Source organism: Chiloscyllium punctatum, chromosome 15 (assembly GCF_047496795.1).
Source record: "Chiloscyllium punctatum isolate Juve2018m chromosome 15, sChiPun1.3, whole genome shotgun sequence".
NCBI classification, from domain to species: domain Eukaryota; kingdom Metazoa; phylum Chordata; class Chondrichthyes; order Orectolobiformes; family Hemiscylliidae; genus Chiloscyllium; species Chiloscyllium punctatum.
The window spans coordinates 72,611,885-72,630,309 of NC_092753.1; the positions used below are offsets into that span (position 1 = coordinate 72,611,885).

Here is an 18,425-nt window from a genome sequence, read left to right on the forward strand (position 1 = left end):
CTTAGGAACATACAAGGATAGAAATACCTTATGTACTTGATGGATTTGCACACGACTGATGCTGTACCCTATTTCAGCTTTCTCCTCATACTTTTGACCTCCTGTCCCTTCTCCCCAAGAAATATACCCACCTCCTCCTTGAAAATCACTTATGCCCTAGCCTCAACTGCTTCCAGTTGCAGAGAATTCTATATGCTCACTGCTCTGAGTGAAGAGATTCTCATCATCTCAGTTCTATAATGGCCTATTCCATATCCTCAGACTGTGACCTTTGGTTCTGGGCTCTCTGGTCACCATTCACTGTGTTGAGTCCTGTTAGAAATCCATAGGTTTCTATAAGAATTCCTCCCTCATTCTTCTACACTCTCATGAATACAGTCACTACAAGTCAAGTCTGACTTCCTGCCACCCTAGAAGCAGTCTGGTAAGCCTTTCTTGCACTCCATCCATTGCCAGAACATCTTCCTCAGGTAAGGAGACCAAAACTGCGCACACTACTCCAGGAATGGTCTCATCAAAGTGCTACGCAATTGCAACAGACGTCCCTGAAACCACAGTCAAATTCTCAAAGATGGCTACTCACTACTCTCTCAGGTGGGTCACCCAAGTTTACACATTTACACATCCTGATGGCATCTGTGGTGTTTCATAATATTTATCACAATACCGCCCTGCTATGGACCCATTGGAATTAAGGGAACAATGAAATCTAACCAAATATAAAGAATCCAGGCAATTCTCTTTTTTTTTTCCTTAACCTGTCTCTCTGCAGTGCAAGTTAATTTAATTTACATATGCTTATTGTATTAACGAACATGCAGTTTTTTAAAATTCAGAAAAAACCAAAGTCATACTTCCAAGTACCTTTTTATAAGACCATTTGTTTCTTTTTTAGATTGATATGTTTGAGCAGAATTTTCGAAGTATAAACAAAATTGATTGGATGGAAAGATATATCAATGATGTAAGTTAGCCTTTTTAAAATTAGACTCCATGTTTGAACAGTATTCATAGTTGCCTGGAAAATAATGAGTCTGCTTTATGAATTGACTGAACTATACTAGAAAGTTCAAAGTATAACAGTAATACCTTCATTTCTCATACATGTACACAGAAAGGATATCTGATCATCATCGTAATCAGCCCAAAATACTGGGAAGCTGTTACATCTCAGAACTTTGACATGAAAAATGATGAACATTCTTTGAATACAGTCTTTATCTACAAACAGGTAATTTTAATTATGAGAAATAATTTTAATGCTTTTGAATCACTAAGTTATCCCCAAACTTAATGCACAGAGAATTTGAGCAATTGTATTGAGTTATGGTAACTTATCATGGACATGCTGGTGTTGGACTAGGGTGTACAAAGTTACAAATCGCACAACAACAGGTTATAGTCCAACAGGTTTAATTGGAAGCACATTAGCTTTTGGAGCGACGCTCCTTCATCAGGTGGTAGTGGAGGGCTCAATCCTAACACACAGAATTTATAGCAAAAATTTACAGTGTGATGTAACTGAAATTATACATTGAAAAATTGATTGTTAAGCCTTTCATCTGTTAGAGTACAGTGATAGTTTCACTTCTTTCATGTGTAAATCACAAAACTTTTTTTTAAAAAAAAGTTGCATTCTCAGGTTAGCTGTTAACAATGGTGATAGCTAGACAATATGTTGAAGGTGTTGGCCGCCTGTGTTCTCTGTCTATGTCATGAGGTTTAGATTGATTCTAATCTAAAAAATGAGATAATGGAGTTTTACATAAATTCATGCCGTTTTTGAGCAAAGTACAATGTAACCCTGCAAGTACAAATTCACCCCACAAAATATGCGTGCATGTGGGTCTTTGAAGTCTGTGAGGGGGTGCATGTGGGAGTGTGTGTGTCTGTAAGGGTGTGTGTCTGTGTGTGTGTTGTCCGGAGGCATGGTACATTGGGGAAATAGAGCAAAGGCTACGACAACGGATGAATGGGCACCGCACAACAATCAACAGACAGGAGGGTTCCCTCCCAGTTGTGGAACACTTCATGGTCCAGGATATTCAGCCTCGGACCTTCAGGTGACCATCCTCCAAGGTGGACTTCGGGACAGGCAGCAGAGAAAAGTGGCCGAGCAGAGACTGATAGCTAAGTTTGGTACCCATAGGGAGGGCCTCAACCGGGACCTTGGATTCATGTCACATTACAGGTGATCACCATTGCACTATACACACAGATACTCCTCTACACACACACACACACACGTACACTGACATCCTCTCACACGCACCCCCTCACAGACTTAAGACACTCTGCTCTCACACTCAACCCCAACACACACACACAGACACACTCATTTTGTGGGATGAATTTGTACTTGCAGGGTTACATTGTACTTTGCTCAAAACTGCATACATTCATGTAGAACTCTGAGCTCAAAAACTGCATGAATTTATGTAAAACTCCGTTATCTCACTTTTTAGATTAGAATCAGTCTAAACATCATGGCATAGACAGAGAACACAGGGGGCTAACATCTTCAACATATTGTCTAGCTATTACCATTGTTAACAGCTAACCTGAGAATGCAACTTTTTAAAAAAAAAAATGGTTTTGTGATTTACACATGAAAGAAGTGAAACTATCACTGTATTCTAACAGATGAAAGGCTTAACAGACAATCAATTTTTCAATGTATAATTTCAGTTACATTACACTGTAAATTTTTGCTATAAATTCTGTGTGTTAGGATTGAGCCTTCCACTATCACCTGATGAAGGAGCGTCGCTCCAAAAGCTAGTGCGCTTCCAATTAAACATGTTGGACTATAACCTGGTGTTGTGATTTGTTTTTAGCTTTATTGTGGACAAGTAGTGCTGTCCACTTTTCTGTTCTAAAGAGTACACGTTTTGTAATCTCATACTATGTCTGTCTTTTTTTAAATCTGTGATTAATTTAATCCTGTGTGTTGCTGTCTCTCTGCCAACAGACTCATTTACATGCCTCACTGTAAAGAGATTTCAATCATCTTTTGTTATCCTGATTCTACCTTAGGGATATTAGCTTCTCCAAAGTTGTTTCAGCATTCAGTAAGATCTGTCCCTGAAGGCAAAAACAGATGCAAAATGTGCCTAAGTCAGTCTTGTGTTTTTGCACTTGAGCATAAGTTACTAATTACATACATTTTTGAATCTGGGATCTTGCTGAATACAGTTTGGTCAAGAAATAAAATCTTGAGAGGGTCTTTCAGTCACTCTTCCAGAAGAACAATCAGATTTCACCCTGATCTCACAGCAAAAGTGTTTCTGAAACAGGAGACTAGAGCTAAGCAGCTTGTTCTGTAGCAGGCTTTCTTAAATTGAAATCCAAACACAAACTCCACGCCTGCAACCGCAGTTCAAACACAAATGGAAGACTGGTGTCCTTTTCATTAACCTTTCCCAAAAAAAAACTACACATCTCCTTAATTCTTCAAACTCAGTCCACAAAAATCATTAAATATGAAGTGTCCTCACAACACTAGGGACACTGATCCCTGTTTTGCCATCCTCACCGTAGCCCATCTTCTCAAACTCAACATTTTCTTGGGGCAAATGCAAGCAGACATCAGGGAAAAAGTTTGAGACTTCAGGTTTGCAGTAAACAAAATTGAGACAAAATGTTCTAACCTCAATGTTAGGTTGTCTTCAGCTGATGTTGGCTAATTCCTTGGAAAAGAGGATAAACTTCCTTATTGTTTGCCGAACGCTCCCTTAAAATTTAATGAACATTTCTGAGACCTCAAATGAAAAGCTTTCACTCAATCTAGCTTTATCATTTTTCAAATTTAGATATTTTTCTTTCCAAGATATGTGAAATAAACTAAGTATATAATTCTTTATGGCTAATGCTGTAAGAAATATGCATTTCCAAATTGTTTTTAAAAATACAGGTTCTCTGGGCTATTTCATAAACTTCTACTTGTTGCTTTATTGCAGCTTCAAAACGAATTTATTCAGAATGGCAGCAAGAACTTCAGATTTCTTCCAATTATTTTCCCAGGAGCTAACATGGTAAGTATGGAGGATGTAGGAACCGTACAATTTGGACAGCTTGCATCTGAACAGAAGACTGATTAACCTCTTCCCAGGGAGATTTACAAATGTTGGGGCGGATTTAAACTAGTTTGACCTGAGGATGGAATCCTGACAATCAGTCTTTCAGAGTAGAGACTACGAATTAGAAGTGAAAATGCAAGTGAGTCTGGAAAGTTTCGGTTAAGAAAGAAGTGAGTTTAGTGTATTTAGGTTGAATCGAATATATTTTAGTGCAAGGAGCCTGAAGAATAAAGTAGATGAGCTAAAGGGAATGTTTCAAGATTGATCTAGGAACCAATCATAGTAATGAGGAGTGATTGTCAAATGAGGCCTTATGGGTAGAAGTAAAGAACACAAAAGGGAATATCTGCTGTCAGGTGTGTACTATAGGCCCCCAAACAGTCAGGGAAAGACAAGATCAAATATGAAATCAAATTTCAAAGAAATGCAGGAATTGTAGGGGTTTTTCCTAAATATTGACTGGGATAATTTATTATGCAAGGAGAGAGGGAACAAAACTTGTAAATTGCATTCAGTAAAACATTTTAGCCAGTTGGCAGAAAGCCCAACGAGAGAGGGGCTATTCTGGACCCAATATTCAGAAATGAGCTCAGGCAAGTGAAAGGCACATCAGAAACAATATTGAGATTGTGACCATAACTCAGTTAGATCTGGATGTAGGTTTGCTCACTGAGCTGGAAGGTTCGGTTTCAGACATTTCATCACCCTACTAGGTAACATCAGTGAGCGTCTGGATGAAGCACTGGTGGTATGGCCCACTCTGTATGTGTTTCGATTTCCTTGGGTTGGTGATGTCATTTCCTGTTATTTTTCTCAGGGGGTGGTGAGATCCAAGTCAATGTGTTTGTTGATAGAATTCTGGTTGGAATGCCATGCTTCCAGCTCAGCGAGCAAACCTACATCCAAACCCTCAAGCTGAGCTACAAACCTTCTTAAAACTTGCTAACTTGGTTGATCTAGAATGGTTATGGAGATGGATAAGGATGGGTCAGGAATAAATATTCTAAACTGGGCAAAGGTGCATTTTAGTAAGGCAGCCTATGATTTGGCCCAAGTGGATTGGGAGGAACAGCTACTTGAAGATAAAACTGTGTCACAATAGTGTGAGGCATTCAAGGAGGACATGGTGAGAGTACAAGGTTGTATTCTATCTATATACCATAAAAACAAAGGGTGGGACCAAAACTGAAGAAGCCTGAATGTCAAGCACATAAGGTGCATAAAAGTTAGAATTAAGAAAAAGGAACTTAAAGTCTATACCAAGAGCTCAATGCAGTAGCAATCCTAGGGAAGTATAAAAAGTGCATATGGGACCTTGAAAGGAAAATAGGAAAGCAAACTGTGTGAGAAAGCATTGGCAGATAGAATAAAAGTAAACATTAGGGGTTGTTTTCCCCAATAGAAAACAACAGAATAGCTAGGGAAAGAGGGATGCCCCATAGAGGTGATTGGTATGTGAGCACAATCCTCAGTGAATATTTTATTGGTCTTCATACTGGAAAAGGACAATGCAGGTATAGGCATCAAGGGTGGAGGACTTTGAAATTTTGGAAGAAATTGCGAGAAGGAAGTTACTGAGAGTTTAAAAGCCTTAAAAATGGATAATTTTGCAGAACCAGATGAGATTTTCCCAAGACTGTTGAGGGAGGCAAAGGAAGCGATCTCAGGGCATTAGCAGTACTTCTTACGTCATCTCTGTCCATAGTTGAGGTCTGAGAGGTTCAAAGGATTGCTAATCTTGTCCCGTTAATTCAAAACAAGAGGAGGAACTGAAAGGCCAGGAAATTACTGCCCTTTCTTACCTCAGTGGGGAAATTATGAGAGACAGAATGCATTGGAAAGACATTGATTAATCAGAAATAATTACGTCGAGGGAAGGTAATGTTTGAGAAATTTGATAACTCTTTTTGATTAGATTAGATTACTTTACAGTGTGGAAACAGGCCCTTCGGCCCAACAAGTCCACACCGACCCACCGAAGCGCACCCCACCCATACCCCTACATTTACCCCTTACCTAACACTATGGGCAATTTAGCATGGCCAATTCACCTGACCTGCACATCTTTGGACTGTGGGAGGAAACCGGACCACCCGGAGGAAACCCACGCAGACACGGGGAGAACGTGCAAACTCCACACAGTCAGTCGCCTGAGGTGGGAATTGAACCCGGGTCTCCGGCACTGTGAGGCAGCAGTGCTAACCACTGTGCCACCGTGCCGCCCGGTGATAATCAGGAGTGTTGATGAGGGTAATGCATTTGACGTGTGATGCATTTTGGGAAGTGCAGCGTTTCCATTTCCAAGCAAAATCACATGTCTATCTACTCCTGAAGACTATTGAATTGGCAAAGATGGTTCATTAAAAGATACTGCTAAGGGGTTGTAATGATTGGCTTCCAGTATTCTCAATTACGTGCATTTGTCAGCCATTACCCAGATACAGCAACATTTTGCCATTGACCTAAGTTTTGCTAAAGCTCCACGATCAAATGTCTTTGTCAAGGATAGCAATTCTCCTCCCTGCTTCAGCATTCATCTCACAATTGTGATTTAATCAAAGTTTTGATGTAATCAGGAACTCAGCAGCAATAACAAACAGGTTATTGACAATAGATGCTGCTAATTAGCAGCATTGATTACATTTTCCATCTTTGTTTTGCTGATTGGATAAGGTTGATAAGGTGATAATTGTTGAAAGTTGTTACATAGCGATTAATATTGACACTTCCACACTGAAAGTGAAATAGAGACTATATAACTGCAAAATAATGTCAAAAATAAAGTTTTTTTCCAAAACTTAGTTCTCACTGCAGGTTTGAGTAAGCATTTAAATAATTAACTCCTTATCACTTTTTACAAATTTGGCAATTTAGATGTTTAACCATTTATCCAATATAAGCTTCTGTTTGCTGTGATTGAGCATATGGAAGTCAAGAGGCTACATGTTTGAAGGAGCAGCTTTAATTAGGGGTCAAAGATTATAAATGGAGAAGGAAAGTGAAATCCGAGTAGAGAACAAGGTGCCTGAAATGAGTGCAGAGGGAGGAATAGTGAATTAGATTTTAAAGGAGATCTGAGTAAGAGAAATATTTAGAAGAGAAACAGATGCGAGAGGAGTAGTGGGAAGAATTGAGGCCTTGAGAGTCAGCATCCTAATGTCACAAAGTGGTTGGTCAGAGCAGGTAGGAGCAAGGAGCTTGGTGAAAAAGCATTATTGGCATAGTGGACCAGTAATCCAGAATCTCTAGGTAATGCTCTGAGGAGAGGGATTCAAATCCACCATGACACATGGAGAAATTTGCAAAGAAGAAAAACTTTACAGCGCAGGAACCAGGCCCTTCAGCCCTCCAAGCCTGAGGCGATCCAAATCTACTGTCTTAACCTGTTGCCCAATTCCTAAGCATCTGCTCCCCACCTATTCATGCATCTGTCCAGAAGCATCTTAAATGAATCTACCGTGCCTGCCTCTACCACCTCTGCTGACAATGCATTCCAGATGCCCACCACCCTCTGTGTGAAGTACTTGCCGCGTGTATCCCCCTTAAACTTTTCACCTCTCACCTTGAAAGTGTGACTTCTCGTTATTGAATCCTTCACCCTGGGAAAAAGCTTGTCTCTATCCACCCTGTCTATACCCTTTTAAGATTTTGTAAACCTCAATCAGGTCCCCCCTCAATTTCCTTTTCTCTAATGGAAACAAACCTAACCTACTCAACCTCTCTTCGTAGCTAACACCTTCCATACCAAGCAACATCCTCATACTCTGCACCCTCTCCAAAGCATCCACATCCTTTTGGTAATGTGGCGACCAGAACTGGACACCGTATTCTAAATGCGGCCGAACCAATGTTGTGTACAATTTTAACATGACTTGCCAGCTCTTATACTCAATAAAAATCTGGCAAAGTTAGCTTAATGCTGACTATGTAGCCATTACTGATTATCATAAAACCTATTGGGCTCATTCATCTCCATTCGGAGATTTTTACCTGACATCTTTACCTGATCTGGCTAACTTCAGACTCTCAGCAATGTGGTTGATTCTTAACTGCCCTGTGGATGATAAATGCTGACCTCACCAGTGATGTCCACATCCCAGGAATGGTTTTTAAAAAGTAATGGAATTGTCAACAATAAGCAATATGCTAGTCAAAGCCAGGGTGTCACTTCAGTCATTCAGAACTCCTCCAGCAGAATAATCTCTCTTAGAGCCTCAAATGTCCTGTCTATTTTTTTTAGAGCATGTACCCATCAATCTAAATGATTATGTTAAATTCTTTTGAACTCAACACAAGTCTGACCTGGTTCCTTCTTTGTGTTTCTGAACCGCTGTCAATATGCTTCTGGTACCAATTCATAAGCAGTTAAAATAACCTGTTTAACCTCTTCATAATCTCTTGACCCCTCATCTGACAGTGTGGCAATTGCTCTGTTTACCAGTTTAGTTGGGACTAGCATTACCCAAAAATCCTCAGACCACTCCATCTGCCTAGCCAATTTTTCAAACGAAATAAAGAAGGCTTCAACATATTTCTCATAATATATGTCACTACCTTCTCTTCTAATCTCCATCCTGTTAACTTGACTTTGCTGACTAGGTTGCAACTTCACAAGTTCAAATTTTCTCTCCCTTTTCTTCTCTCTCTCTTTGCTCAGCAAAGAACCTTCTCTCTGCCTCTTTCCTCCCTCTCTCTGTTTATCTTCTAACTCCATTTTCCTCAATTGCAATTTAAGTTTTTCTACCTCTACTGCACTTGGCTCTTTCTCTGATACACCTCAATGTTTGACTCACTCCCTTACAATTTCAGCTTGACTTTTGTCCTTGGTTAAACCCAAATCTAATTTCTTTGCTAATTCTAAAAGTATGGCCTTTTTCTTTTTTTCTAAACTTCCTTGGCAAATTTGAGAATCATCTTCAAATCCTCTTCAGTAATTTTAAGAGTTATTTCTCTCACTTTTAATTTAATCAGCCACAAGTTACCAAAAGTAAAGATCTAGGACACCAACCTGCAGGTGTTTAAATCTGCTGGGAATTTTAGTTCTCCCAATTCTACTCCAATCTGTCTAAACCAGTTCAAATCCCAGATGAGTCCCCAATCTCTTACAACATGGAGTAAACTCTCAGCATAATTTAAAACTAGTGACACAGAAAAGATTTATCCCATGCAGTAATCTGTAAAAATTCAAATCTGCCAAGGACTAGTTAAAGTAAAAGTTAGCAACTTTATTTCTGAGAGTATAACAGAATAATTAACTAACAATGATTTACAACTTCTTCCTCTAACCTATTTTTTACCTTCCCTTCTATAAGTCTTGTCTAATAAAACACTCAATTGCAATTTACAAAACAAAACTTCTCGCCTCAAAACTAAGTAGCTTTCGTTTTCTGACTTTTGGCCTTCTTTTTTCCTCCATGGGGATTCTGCTTTCCAGGTTACTGATCAATAAAGGTACTTTTAAGAGAGCTATTTTTCAGGCAGTTTTTTAAATGCTAGTGGCTTAGTCATTCTCTCAACTGTTCAATTTTCCCCTGACTTATACCCCCAAAGCTTCAGATTTTGTCATTGGCTTTTAAGATTGTCAATATACTGAATTCAAACTGGATTGGAGTTTGGTATTTTTCGGGGTATAATTTAAACTGGCCTAATTCAAATCTGTTTTGTCATTTCCAGGCAACCAGCTAATTTAGCTTTCAACCAAGTGTTACATTGTTACCTTATTGAGAACACTTGGGTAGCTCTAGCAGCTTTTAACTTTCTTACACGTACAGTATACCCACATCTTCATAACACTGAGTAGGACCACCCTTGAGTAAATTGTCTTTCTGGAGGGAAATGTGGGAAATCCAATGATTGTTGAGTTGTGGGACGATTCAGAAGCAGCCGTGGGTGCACTGATTAAGATATAGAAGTCTAATGAGAATAACCCCAAACTGGTACTTTACTGGATGGGTAGTTGTATTGTTTCTGAAAAGGAAACAGTCTCAAATGGGTAGATTGACCTTTTTGGAGAATGCTGACAAAACAGAGAAACAGGTAGATTGTAGGTTTATTGAAGACCAGGTAAAAACAATGACTGCAGATGCTGGAAACCAGATTTTGGATTAGTGGTGCTGGAAGAGCATAGCAGTTCAGGCAGCATCCAAGGAGCTTCGAAATCGACGTTTCGGGCAAAAGCCCTTCATCAGGAATAGAGGCAGTGAGCCTGAAGTGTGGAGAGATAAGCTAGAGGAGGGTGGGGAGAAAGTAGCATAGAGTACAATGGGTGAGTGGGGGAGGGGATGAAGGAGATATGTCAGGAAGGAGAGGGTGGAGTGGATAGGTGGAAAAGGAGATAGGGAGGTAGGACAAGCCCGGACAAGTCATGGGGACAGTGCTGAGCTGGAAGTTTGGAACTAGGGTGAGGTGGGGGAAGGGGAAATGAGGAAACTGGTGAAGTCCACATTGATGCCCTGGGGTTGAAGTGTTCCGAGGCGGAAGATGAGGCGTTCTTCCTCCAGGCGTCTGGTGGTGAGGGAGCGGTGGTGAAGAAGGCCCAGGACCTCCATGTCCTCGGCAGAGTGGGAGGGGGAGTTGAAATGTTGGGCCACGGGAGGTGTGGTTGATTGGTGCGGGTGTCCCAGAGATGTTATTGAAGACCAGTCTACTCCTGGGAAGGTAGAAGTCTTTTTCATGACTAGGTTGTATGTTAAGAATCCAAGAAATAAAGGGTGAACAGAAAGGATAACTGGTTAAAAGCAAAGAAGACAGGAGATCTCAAGAAGAGAGAAAAAAATAATGAAAGAGAACTAAATGGAATATGCCAAAGTGGAAGCCAAAATACACATAAGAATGGACATGGAATTTGAGTTACATAGATATTATAAATATTGGAGTAGACATATCCTGGCTCTAAATGGAGAAGAGGAATTTAGGGAGAGAGATGAAAATGTATGTTGGATGAAATTGAATTGAGAACAGCTTAAAATAAACTTGAAGCATTGATTAAACAAATGTATGGGTTTAGGAACAATTGTGTAGAGGCTGGCTATAAGGTTGCAGCTGGAGAACCAAAGAGTGTTTATTGTAGGCTAAGAGGTTAATCCTGTAGTCTGATACTGTATTTATTAATGTACTAATACTCAAATTAATAAATAGATGAACTTGCATTCAATATCTGTTCAATTTCAGTAAAATGTAGGTACACCGTCCAGCGTAAAACCCTGATAAATCTTGTTGAACTAATTGGGACCAGTCCAGAGTACATTGCAGTTTTTAAATATAATTTAGAGAAGCATTTAAGTATTGAGATTTAATTATGAGAGCTGAATAAATTATAATCAGTGATTCATTCTAGTTGTAATAAACAGTATGGTCACTTTATTAACAGCATGACAGCTGGCACTTTGAACAGATTGCAGATGCTGACTTTTTAAATTAAAAATGGGTTTTTATTTGTTCAGAATCATGTTCCTTCATGGCTACAAAATACACATGTCTACCGTTGGCCAATGCAAACCCAAGATATTCTACGACGACTGATGCGCCTGGAAAAATACAATCCTCCTCCAGTTGGTGAACTTCCAACTATCATTCAGAAATCCATATAATCTCAGCTTGATCTTGCTGTAGTAATATCATAAAACAAACTTTTGCTAATTACATGGCATTTTTTTTTGTGGCTAAGAATAACCAATTTTCAGACCTTCATGGAAATTCATTTCTTCAAAATATTTCAAATGTGCTGAATTCAGCCAAAAAACAATAACTTTGTATCATTGAAAAATGATAAAATTGTGGCTGCAACACATGATGTTTATTCCAAGATTTGCTTCAGCTTGATGTATATCAAGTGCATTTGTTGTAAATGTGACTTACTTGCTAAATGAGATGTAATATTAAACAGGTAGCATTTCTGAAACATTAAGCTGACATCTTATTTCAGAGCTCAATTTTCATGGCGTTTCTCTCTAGTCATGTTTACTGATGTCTGACACTAATTATGAGGGTTAAATAGCTGAAGTGATCATGATAGACAGCAAAATATTCACATCAAAATATATGTCCTCATATATACATCAAAGTTGCACAAGTGCAAGAAACAATTGGGTAAATATTTGACGTGAACCTTTACTATGAAGAGGTTAGAATATAAAAGTAAGGAAGTATCAGTGCAGTTCTCTAAAAGACCTTTGTGAGGCCATATCGGGCATATCAGTGTTCTGGTCTGTTTGCCAAATGAAAGATGAACTTGCCTGAGGGAGGAGTGTCATAAGGTTCACCTGAGATGTATTCCAGGTTGTCCTGTGAAGATAGATTGAGTGCTAGAAAGTTTGTTTTTGTGGCTGGGGAAGCTAGAATCTGCAAATAAACCATAGACCCTTAGTCTCAGATAAGACTTAGATAAAAAGATTCTTTACTCAGTTGTGAATGTTAGGAATTATTTTACACTTGAGGATACTGAATGCTCATGCTCATGATTATGTTTATGATTAATGTTAATAGATTTTTTTGGATCTTGAGGGAATTAATATGGGGATAGTTAGGATAGACAATCTGAGGTATGAGGTCATCCATGGTCTTTTGACTAGTGGAGTAGGCTGATGATGCTCAGTGACCTATCTCTATTCTTTATGTTCTCAGGTAGGTTCAAACAGCTTGTTGAACAGCCAAGTTTGCCCAAATAAATGAAAATTTAATACAGGACAAACAGTGCCTGTATTAATATCTATGGAATGCAAAGTGGATAACAGTTGTTGACAGGTATTAACAGCTGGCTGCATATCAAACCATAAATGAGATGGGAATTGTCATTTCTTATGGTCACTATGTGAATTGCTGTGATTTTTTTCAGCTTTTGTCAAACCTAATAGAACAGGATATTACACTGAAAGCCATAAATCTACTTAAAAACACATCTGCAGATAAAACCACAAAAAAGTATCTCAGCAAAAAACTATGAAAACCACCAAAGAATTTGAGATGTAAATTTAACAGTTCTCATGGTAAATGTTTATATTAGAAACTCCTCTTATCTGCATTTAGAAACCATCTAAAATAAATCATTTTCAAAGCAAAGTAACCTTCATCTATTTTTCCAGCCTACTTACACGTTAATTTTGTATTTTCTGTTTGCGTTCTAACCATCTTTTATTTCCTTCATGGCAAACGTGCACATAGTATTAAAAATAACAAGTGAGATGTTAGCCCTATCTATGTACATAAAAATATGTAATAATTTGCAGTACGTGTAACAGTACCAGCCATTACTTAAATCGTGGGCCAAAGGGCCTGTTCTGTGCTGTATTGTTCTATGTTCTATGTTAAATGTACCTCTGAAGCCTTCAGCTCAAAAACATCGCAGCAAGAGGGCATGGTATTTAGGACCTGAATGAACAGGGAAAACAACAGGGTATCTTTACAGATTGGGAAATAAGAACTGAGAGAGACGGTATAAAATTTGAATTTAGTGCCATATATGCTTATAATAAATATGCATGATTAGGGAGGTTCATTTGCAATCACCAGCACTGAAAACAGAATGATGCACAGCGCATGTAATAACTTAACTTGCAAATTGCTACAAGCAAGGTTGCAGCAATTACTGGCATGTCTCACTCTTGCACCAGTCACAACAATGTTAAAATTTAACCTAGATGATATGGCTAATCATATAGGCCTTATACTGTATTAGGTTTAGATTAGATTAGATTCCTACAGTGTGGAAACGGGCCCGTTGGCCCAACAAGTCCACACTGACCCTCCGAAGAGTAACCCACCCAGACTCGACTCCTTCTGACTAATGCAACTAACACTATGGACAGTTTAGCATGGCCCATTCACCTAACCTGCACATCTTTGGATTGTGGGAGGAAACCCATGCAGACATGGGGAGAACAAGCAAACTCCACACAGATAGTTGCCTGAAGCTGGAATTGGACCTGGTCCCCTGGCACTGAGGCAGCAGTGCTAACCACTGAACCACCGTGCCACCCATAGTATTATGAATGTCAGCCTTTTTTTTTGTTAACAAAAGGACAGCTAGTTTATTACATATAAAACTTAGCAAAGATACAACAATATAGGATAGTATAATCTGCATTCCAACATCTCAAAATTAACATGAGGTGATTATTGGTTGCAATCTTTTCTTGAACACCTTCCAGAGCACATCAATAACTGGAATTGAGATCAATCCCATAGATTTCTCTGAATTCCTTTCCAGATGCTGCTGACACTGGGTCAGCAGGTCTTATTAAAGCTTCACAAGGGATTATGTTGCCTCACTTTTGATGATCTGCCCTTGAAATTTCACCTCCAAAATGTGACTCAGTCTTGAGCTATCCTACTGACTGCTTACAGGCTGCTCATTCACCTTCCCTTTTCTGTGTCTATACATCCTGAATTATGGAAACTATGCTCCAACACTTATTCATGTATAACTCCAGCTTCACACAAAGTTAGTGTTGCCCAGGTTTTTTTTATCCTGAATTCTAATTTTGCTCAGTTGGTTAAGAAAACATTGCTTGTTTATTTCCTTCATGTCACAGGCTATTATTGATGCACACCATCCTCCAATTCCCACAGGTTTTTTAAAAATTTTAACTCTAACCCTTAGCTGTGTACACTGATTCCTAAGATATTTTCATGAATTATGACTTCGTACAACTATTCAACTGCTCTCGACTTCCAATTCTGCCTTAACTATACGTAGAATTTCTACAGTGTGGAAGCAGGCCATTTTAAGTCCACACTGATCTTTCCAGAGAGCATCCCACCCAGAACCAATCCCCTACCTATCCCTGTAAATCTACATTTCCCATGGCCTATCCACCTAACCTGCATATCTTTTGGATTGTGGGGGTAAACCTAGAGTACCGAGCAAACCCACACAGACACTGGGAGAATGTACAAACTCCGCACAGCCTGTCACCCTTGAGTGACATTGAATCTGTGTCCCTGCTACTGAGAGGTAGTAGTGCTAACAACTAACCAATATATATTCCTGAATTCTGATTATGTAGAGCTGGTGGCCCCAGTATGCTGTTTTGGCAGTGTATTTCCACATGGAGCCTGCCACTGTATGCTCATTGTTGCATTTAATAAATAGAATTAACATTCTGTGGTGAGTTTAATGACAGGAGCAGCACATTCCTTTTCAAACCCATATGGGTTGGCTAGGGGCTATTTCTGTTCTTTGCAAACTTATAGCTAACTTGTAGCACCTTTTGGACATTCATTTTTAATTGCACTATGACATTGCTGTACTGTTTATCCATAAATAACACATACCACTAGTTGTAGCTTTGACATCAATTTCTATACACTTTACAATAAATGTTATGTTACAAATGTAAGCCCATTTCCTCCTCTATGTCAGTCTCAAGCTTTTCTCTTCAAGGGTTCTTTACTCTTTTATGAATTTCAACTTGCAGCCAGCCGACCCAATGCTTTTATCCAGATCATGTGATCCTGGATGAACCTGCAAGGACAAAGGCAGCAAACACAGGGGAACATTACCACCTGCAAAGTTGTCACCAAACCATATACCATCTTGAATCCATATATCTATCACACCTTCGCTGTCACTAGGTCAAAATCCCTTTTCAACTGCCCTGTGGGTGTATTTGCATATTGACTGCAGTAGTTCAAGAACATGGCTCACAATCTTTCTTGAAAGCAATTAGACACTGACAATAAATGCTTTTTGCCAGTGGCACTCACATAAAAATTCCTGTACAGGACTGCAAAGGCTTTTTAATGAATCCAGGCTATAAATTCTATTAGTCCAGATGGCAGAGAATTTGGTACTTGCTCCTTCCTAACCAATATAACTGGTCTGAATGGACAATGTATGCATTTATTGCAGTACTGTGCTGACCTATGAAGACCAGGATGATCATTAAGCCAAACTGGATTTGGGATTTAGTTGGTTGATATGTACCTTGGATAGCAATAGGGAAGCAATTTATGCCCTATTCTGTGGCTTTCAAGAAAGGGTGGAATTTGATCAGAGTTACATCTCGGTTTATTCAATATCTGCTTGAAGGAAAGTAATATTTAACTGTTGCATAATAACAGGCCTGATCTGATATCTTATTGAATAATTCACTCTTGGGTCTGAATTCACACAAGACAAATAACCACATGGTCTGCTAACAGTTGTGGAACTATGAATAAAAAAAAAGAAATCGTAGGAAAAGTTCAACAGGTTTGGCAGCATCTGTGGAGAAAATTTGGTTAATATTTCAGGTCCAGTGTCCCTTGCTCAGAACCTCAGTTGCTGCTGGACTTCCTGAACTATTCCAGCAATTTCTGCTTTTGTTTCTGGCTTTCAACATCTGCAGTTCTTTCTGTTTTTAGTAGTGGAGCTATTTTGCCCTGCATAAGTCATTACATTCACAACACCACTTCTGTTGTTTGACTGTTGTGATGGGCATGATATCTCATTTTCGTGTAATTGATGCAGAGCAGTTATACAAAATTCTATGCCAAAAGTGTTGCTTTTTTCCCCCATTGTGCTTTAAATATGAAGCATTTCAACTGGTGCTGTATTTGTGGAGTTTCTTTTTGTTTTAGCTATCCATGATTGATTGAAGTGTTATTTTGAGGTGTTGTAGGACACCACATATGGTGGTATAGAGTATTGTCACTGCTGAGTGGAGTCCACAAATCAGGGCAAACCATTCAGCTGCCTTCAAAGCTCACCTGACAATAACTTTAAAGAAGTATGACCTAAGCTCTGGAAGCATATTTTCTATATAATATCTGACCTACAATTAATGCTTAGCCTGCGTAGGAAACAATGAAGGGGATACATAGCTTTTGCGAATAGAAGTTATTTGGTAAATATCTGTCAACAGCAATTTTGAATGTTTTCATAAACTTTGTTTAATTCAGAATTTAATGGAATTGGAATTCTGTGATTTACACACTATAAAATAACCATGGGATGTGTTACTGTAATTAGTGCAGCTTTGTTAATGCAGTGAAATTGAATATCAAGAGATTAACTCTTGATATATTACTCTGCTATTATCTAAAATAATTGAATGTACTTTGTATGTTTTTGAATGTACTGAGTTGAATAAATTAAACTTTTACCAATATCTGAGTGTTTCTGCTTATACTCTCTTCAAATTCTTTGGGATCTGCTTATTGTTGGCAAGATGATGATGATGGTGTTGGAGACTTTTCTTGACAGTGTGCCGTCCAGCTTGTGAAGCAACTCCCACAATACAGTTGGACAGGGAGTTGTAGAAGTTTACTTTGGAGGCAGCGAAAGAACAGGCATATAGAATCAAGTCAGAATGATGTGAGATATGGAGGGGAATGTGGGCATGATTTTATGCTAATGCATCTCCTTACTAGGTAGCTACCCTGCATCCTGTAGATGTTGCATATTGTAGTCATTGCATGGTAGTGGTATAGAAAGTGGTTGGTCAAAATGTATGGTACTAATCAATTAGACTTTTTTTTTCTCTGCATATGCTCTCTTAAAATTCTTTGGGATCTGCTTATTGTTGGCAAGATGATGATGGTGTTGGAGACTTTTCTTGACAGTGTGCGGTCCAGCTTGTGAAGCAACTCCCACAATACAGTTGGACAGGGAGTTGTAGAAGTTTACTTTGGAGGCAGCAAAAGAACAGGCAGATTTGAGTGTTTTTGTTGCTGCACCTATTCAGACAAATGGAGAATATTGTATCATAATTCTCATGGAGAAAGTGAGGACTGATTCCTGATGAAGAGCTTATGCTTGAAACATTGACTCTCCTGCTTGTCGGATGCTGCCTGACCGGTTGTACTTTTCCAGCACCATACTTCTTGACTCATAATCTTAATGCCCATCTACCATCTGCAAGGCATAAGGAAGTTAGGCAATGAGCCACACAGCCAACACTTTGCATCTGAACTCTAAAGCTACTAGCACTTGTGTGTCTGGCAGGTGATTGAGTTTGATGTCAATCTGATGGGATTTGTGATAATGATAATGTATTTGAGTAGCAAGTGTAAAATGTTAGGCGGTGTAGGAGATGGATATTCCATTACCTGTGCAATGAATGCTACTATTCATTCACTGGATGTTGCCTAGCTCTTGTTGCACGTGGGAATGCACTGCTCCACTAACCGAGGAAGTATATTTGAAGATGTACACTGAAGTAATGCAGTGTAGTGAAGGTCATTGATAAAGCAGCTGGAGATAGTTTAGAGTGGGACACAGTAGAGAAGGAAAATCTGATGAAGGGTTTATGCCCGAAACGTGGATTTTCCTGCTCCTCAGATGCTGCCTGGCCTGCTGTGCTTTTCCAGCGCTACTCTAATCTCCAGCATCTGCAGTACCCACTTCCACCACAGAGTAGAGAACCC

At 39.1% G+C, this 18,425-nt stretch overlaps 1 protein-coding gene across 1 annotated transcript in view; it reads left to right on the forward strand.

Annotated features, from left to right (window-relative positions):
- traf3ip2l (TRAF3 interacting protein 2-like) overlaps positions 1 to 17,167 on the forward strand; it is a 69,071-nt gene extending 51,904 nt beyond the window's left edge. The window contains exons 6-9 of the mRNA XM_072585463.1: positions 896 to 964; positions 1,115 to 1,231; positions 3,960 to 4,034; positions 11,522 to 17,167. Of these exons, the coding sequence (XP_072441564.1) occupies positions 896 to 964; positions 1,115 to 1,231; positions 3,960 to 4,034; positions 11,522 to 11,668 (408 nt within the window). The 3' untranslated portion in view covers positions 11,669 to 17,167. The remainder of the gene's footprint in view (positions 1 to 895; positions 965 to 1,114; positions 1,232 to 3,959; positions 4,035 to 11,521) is intronic.
- The last annotated feature ends 1,258 nt before the right edge of the window (positions 17,168 to 18,425 follow it).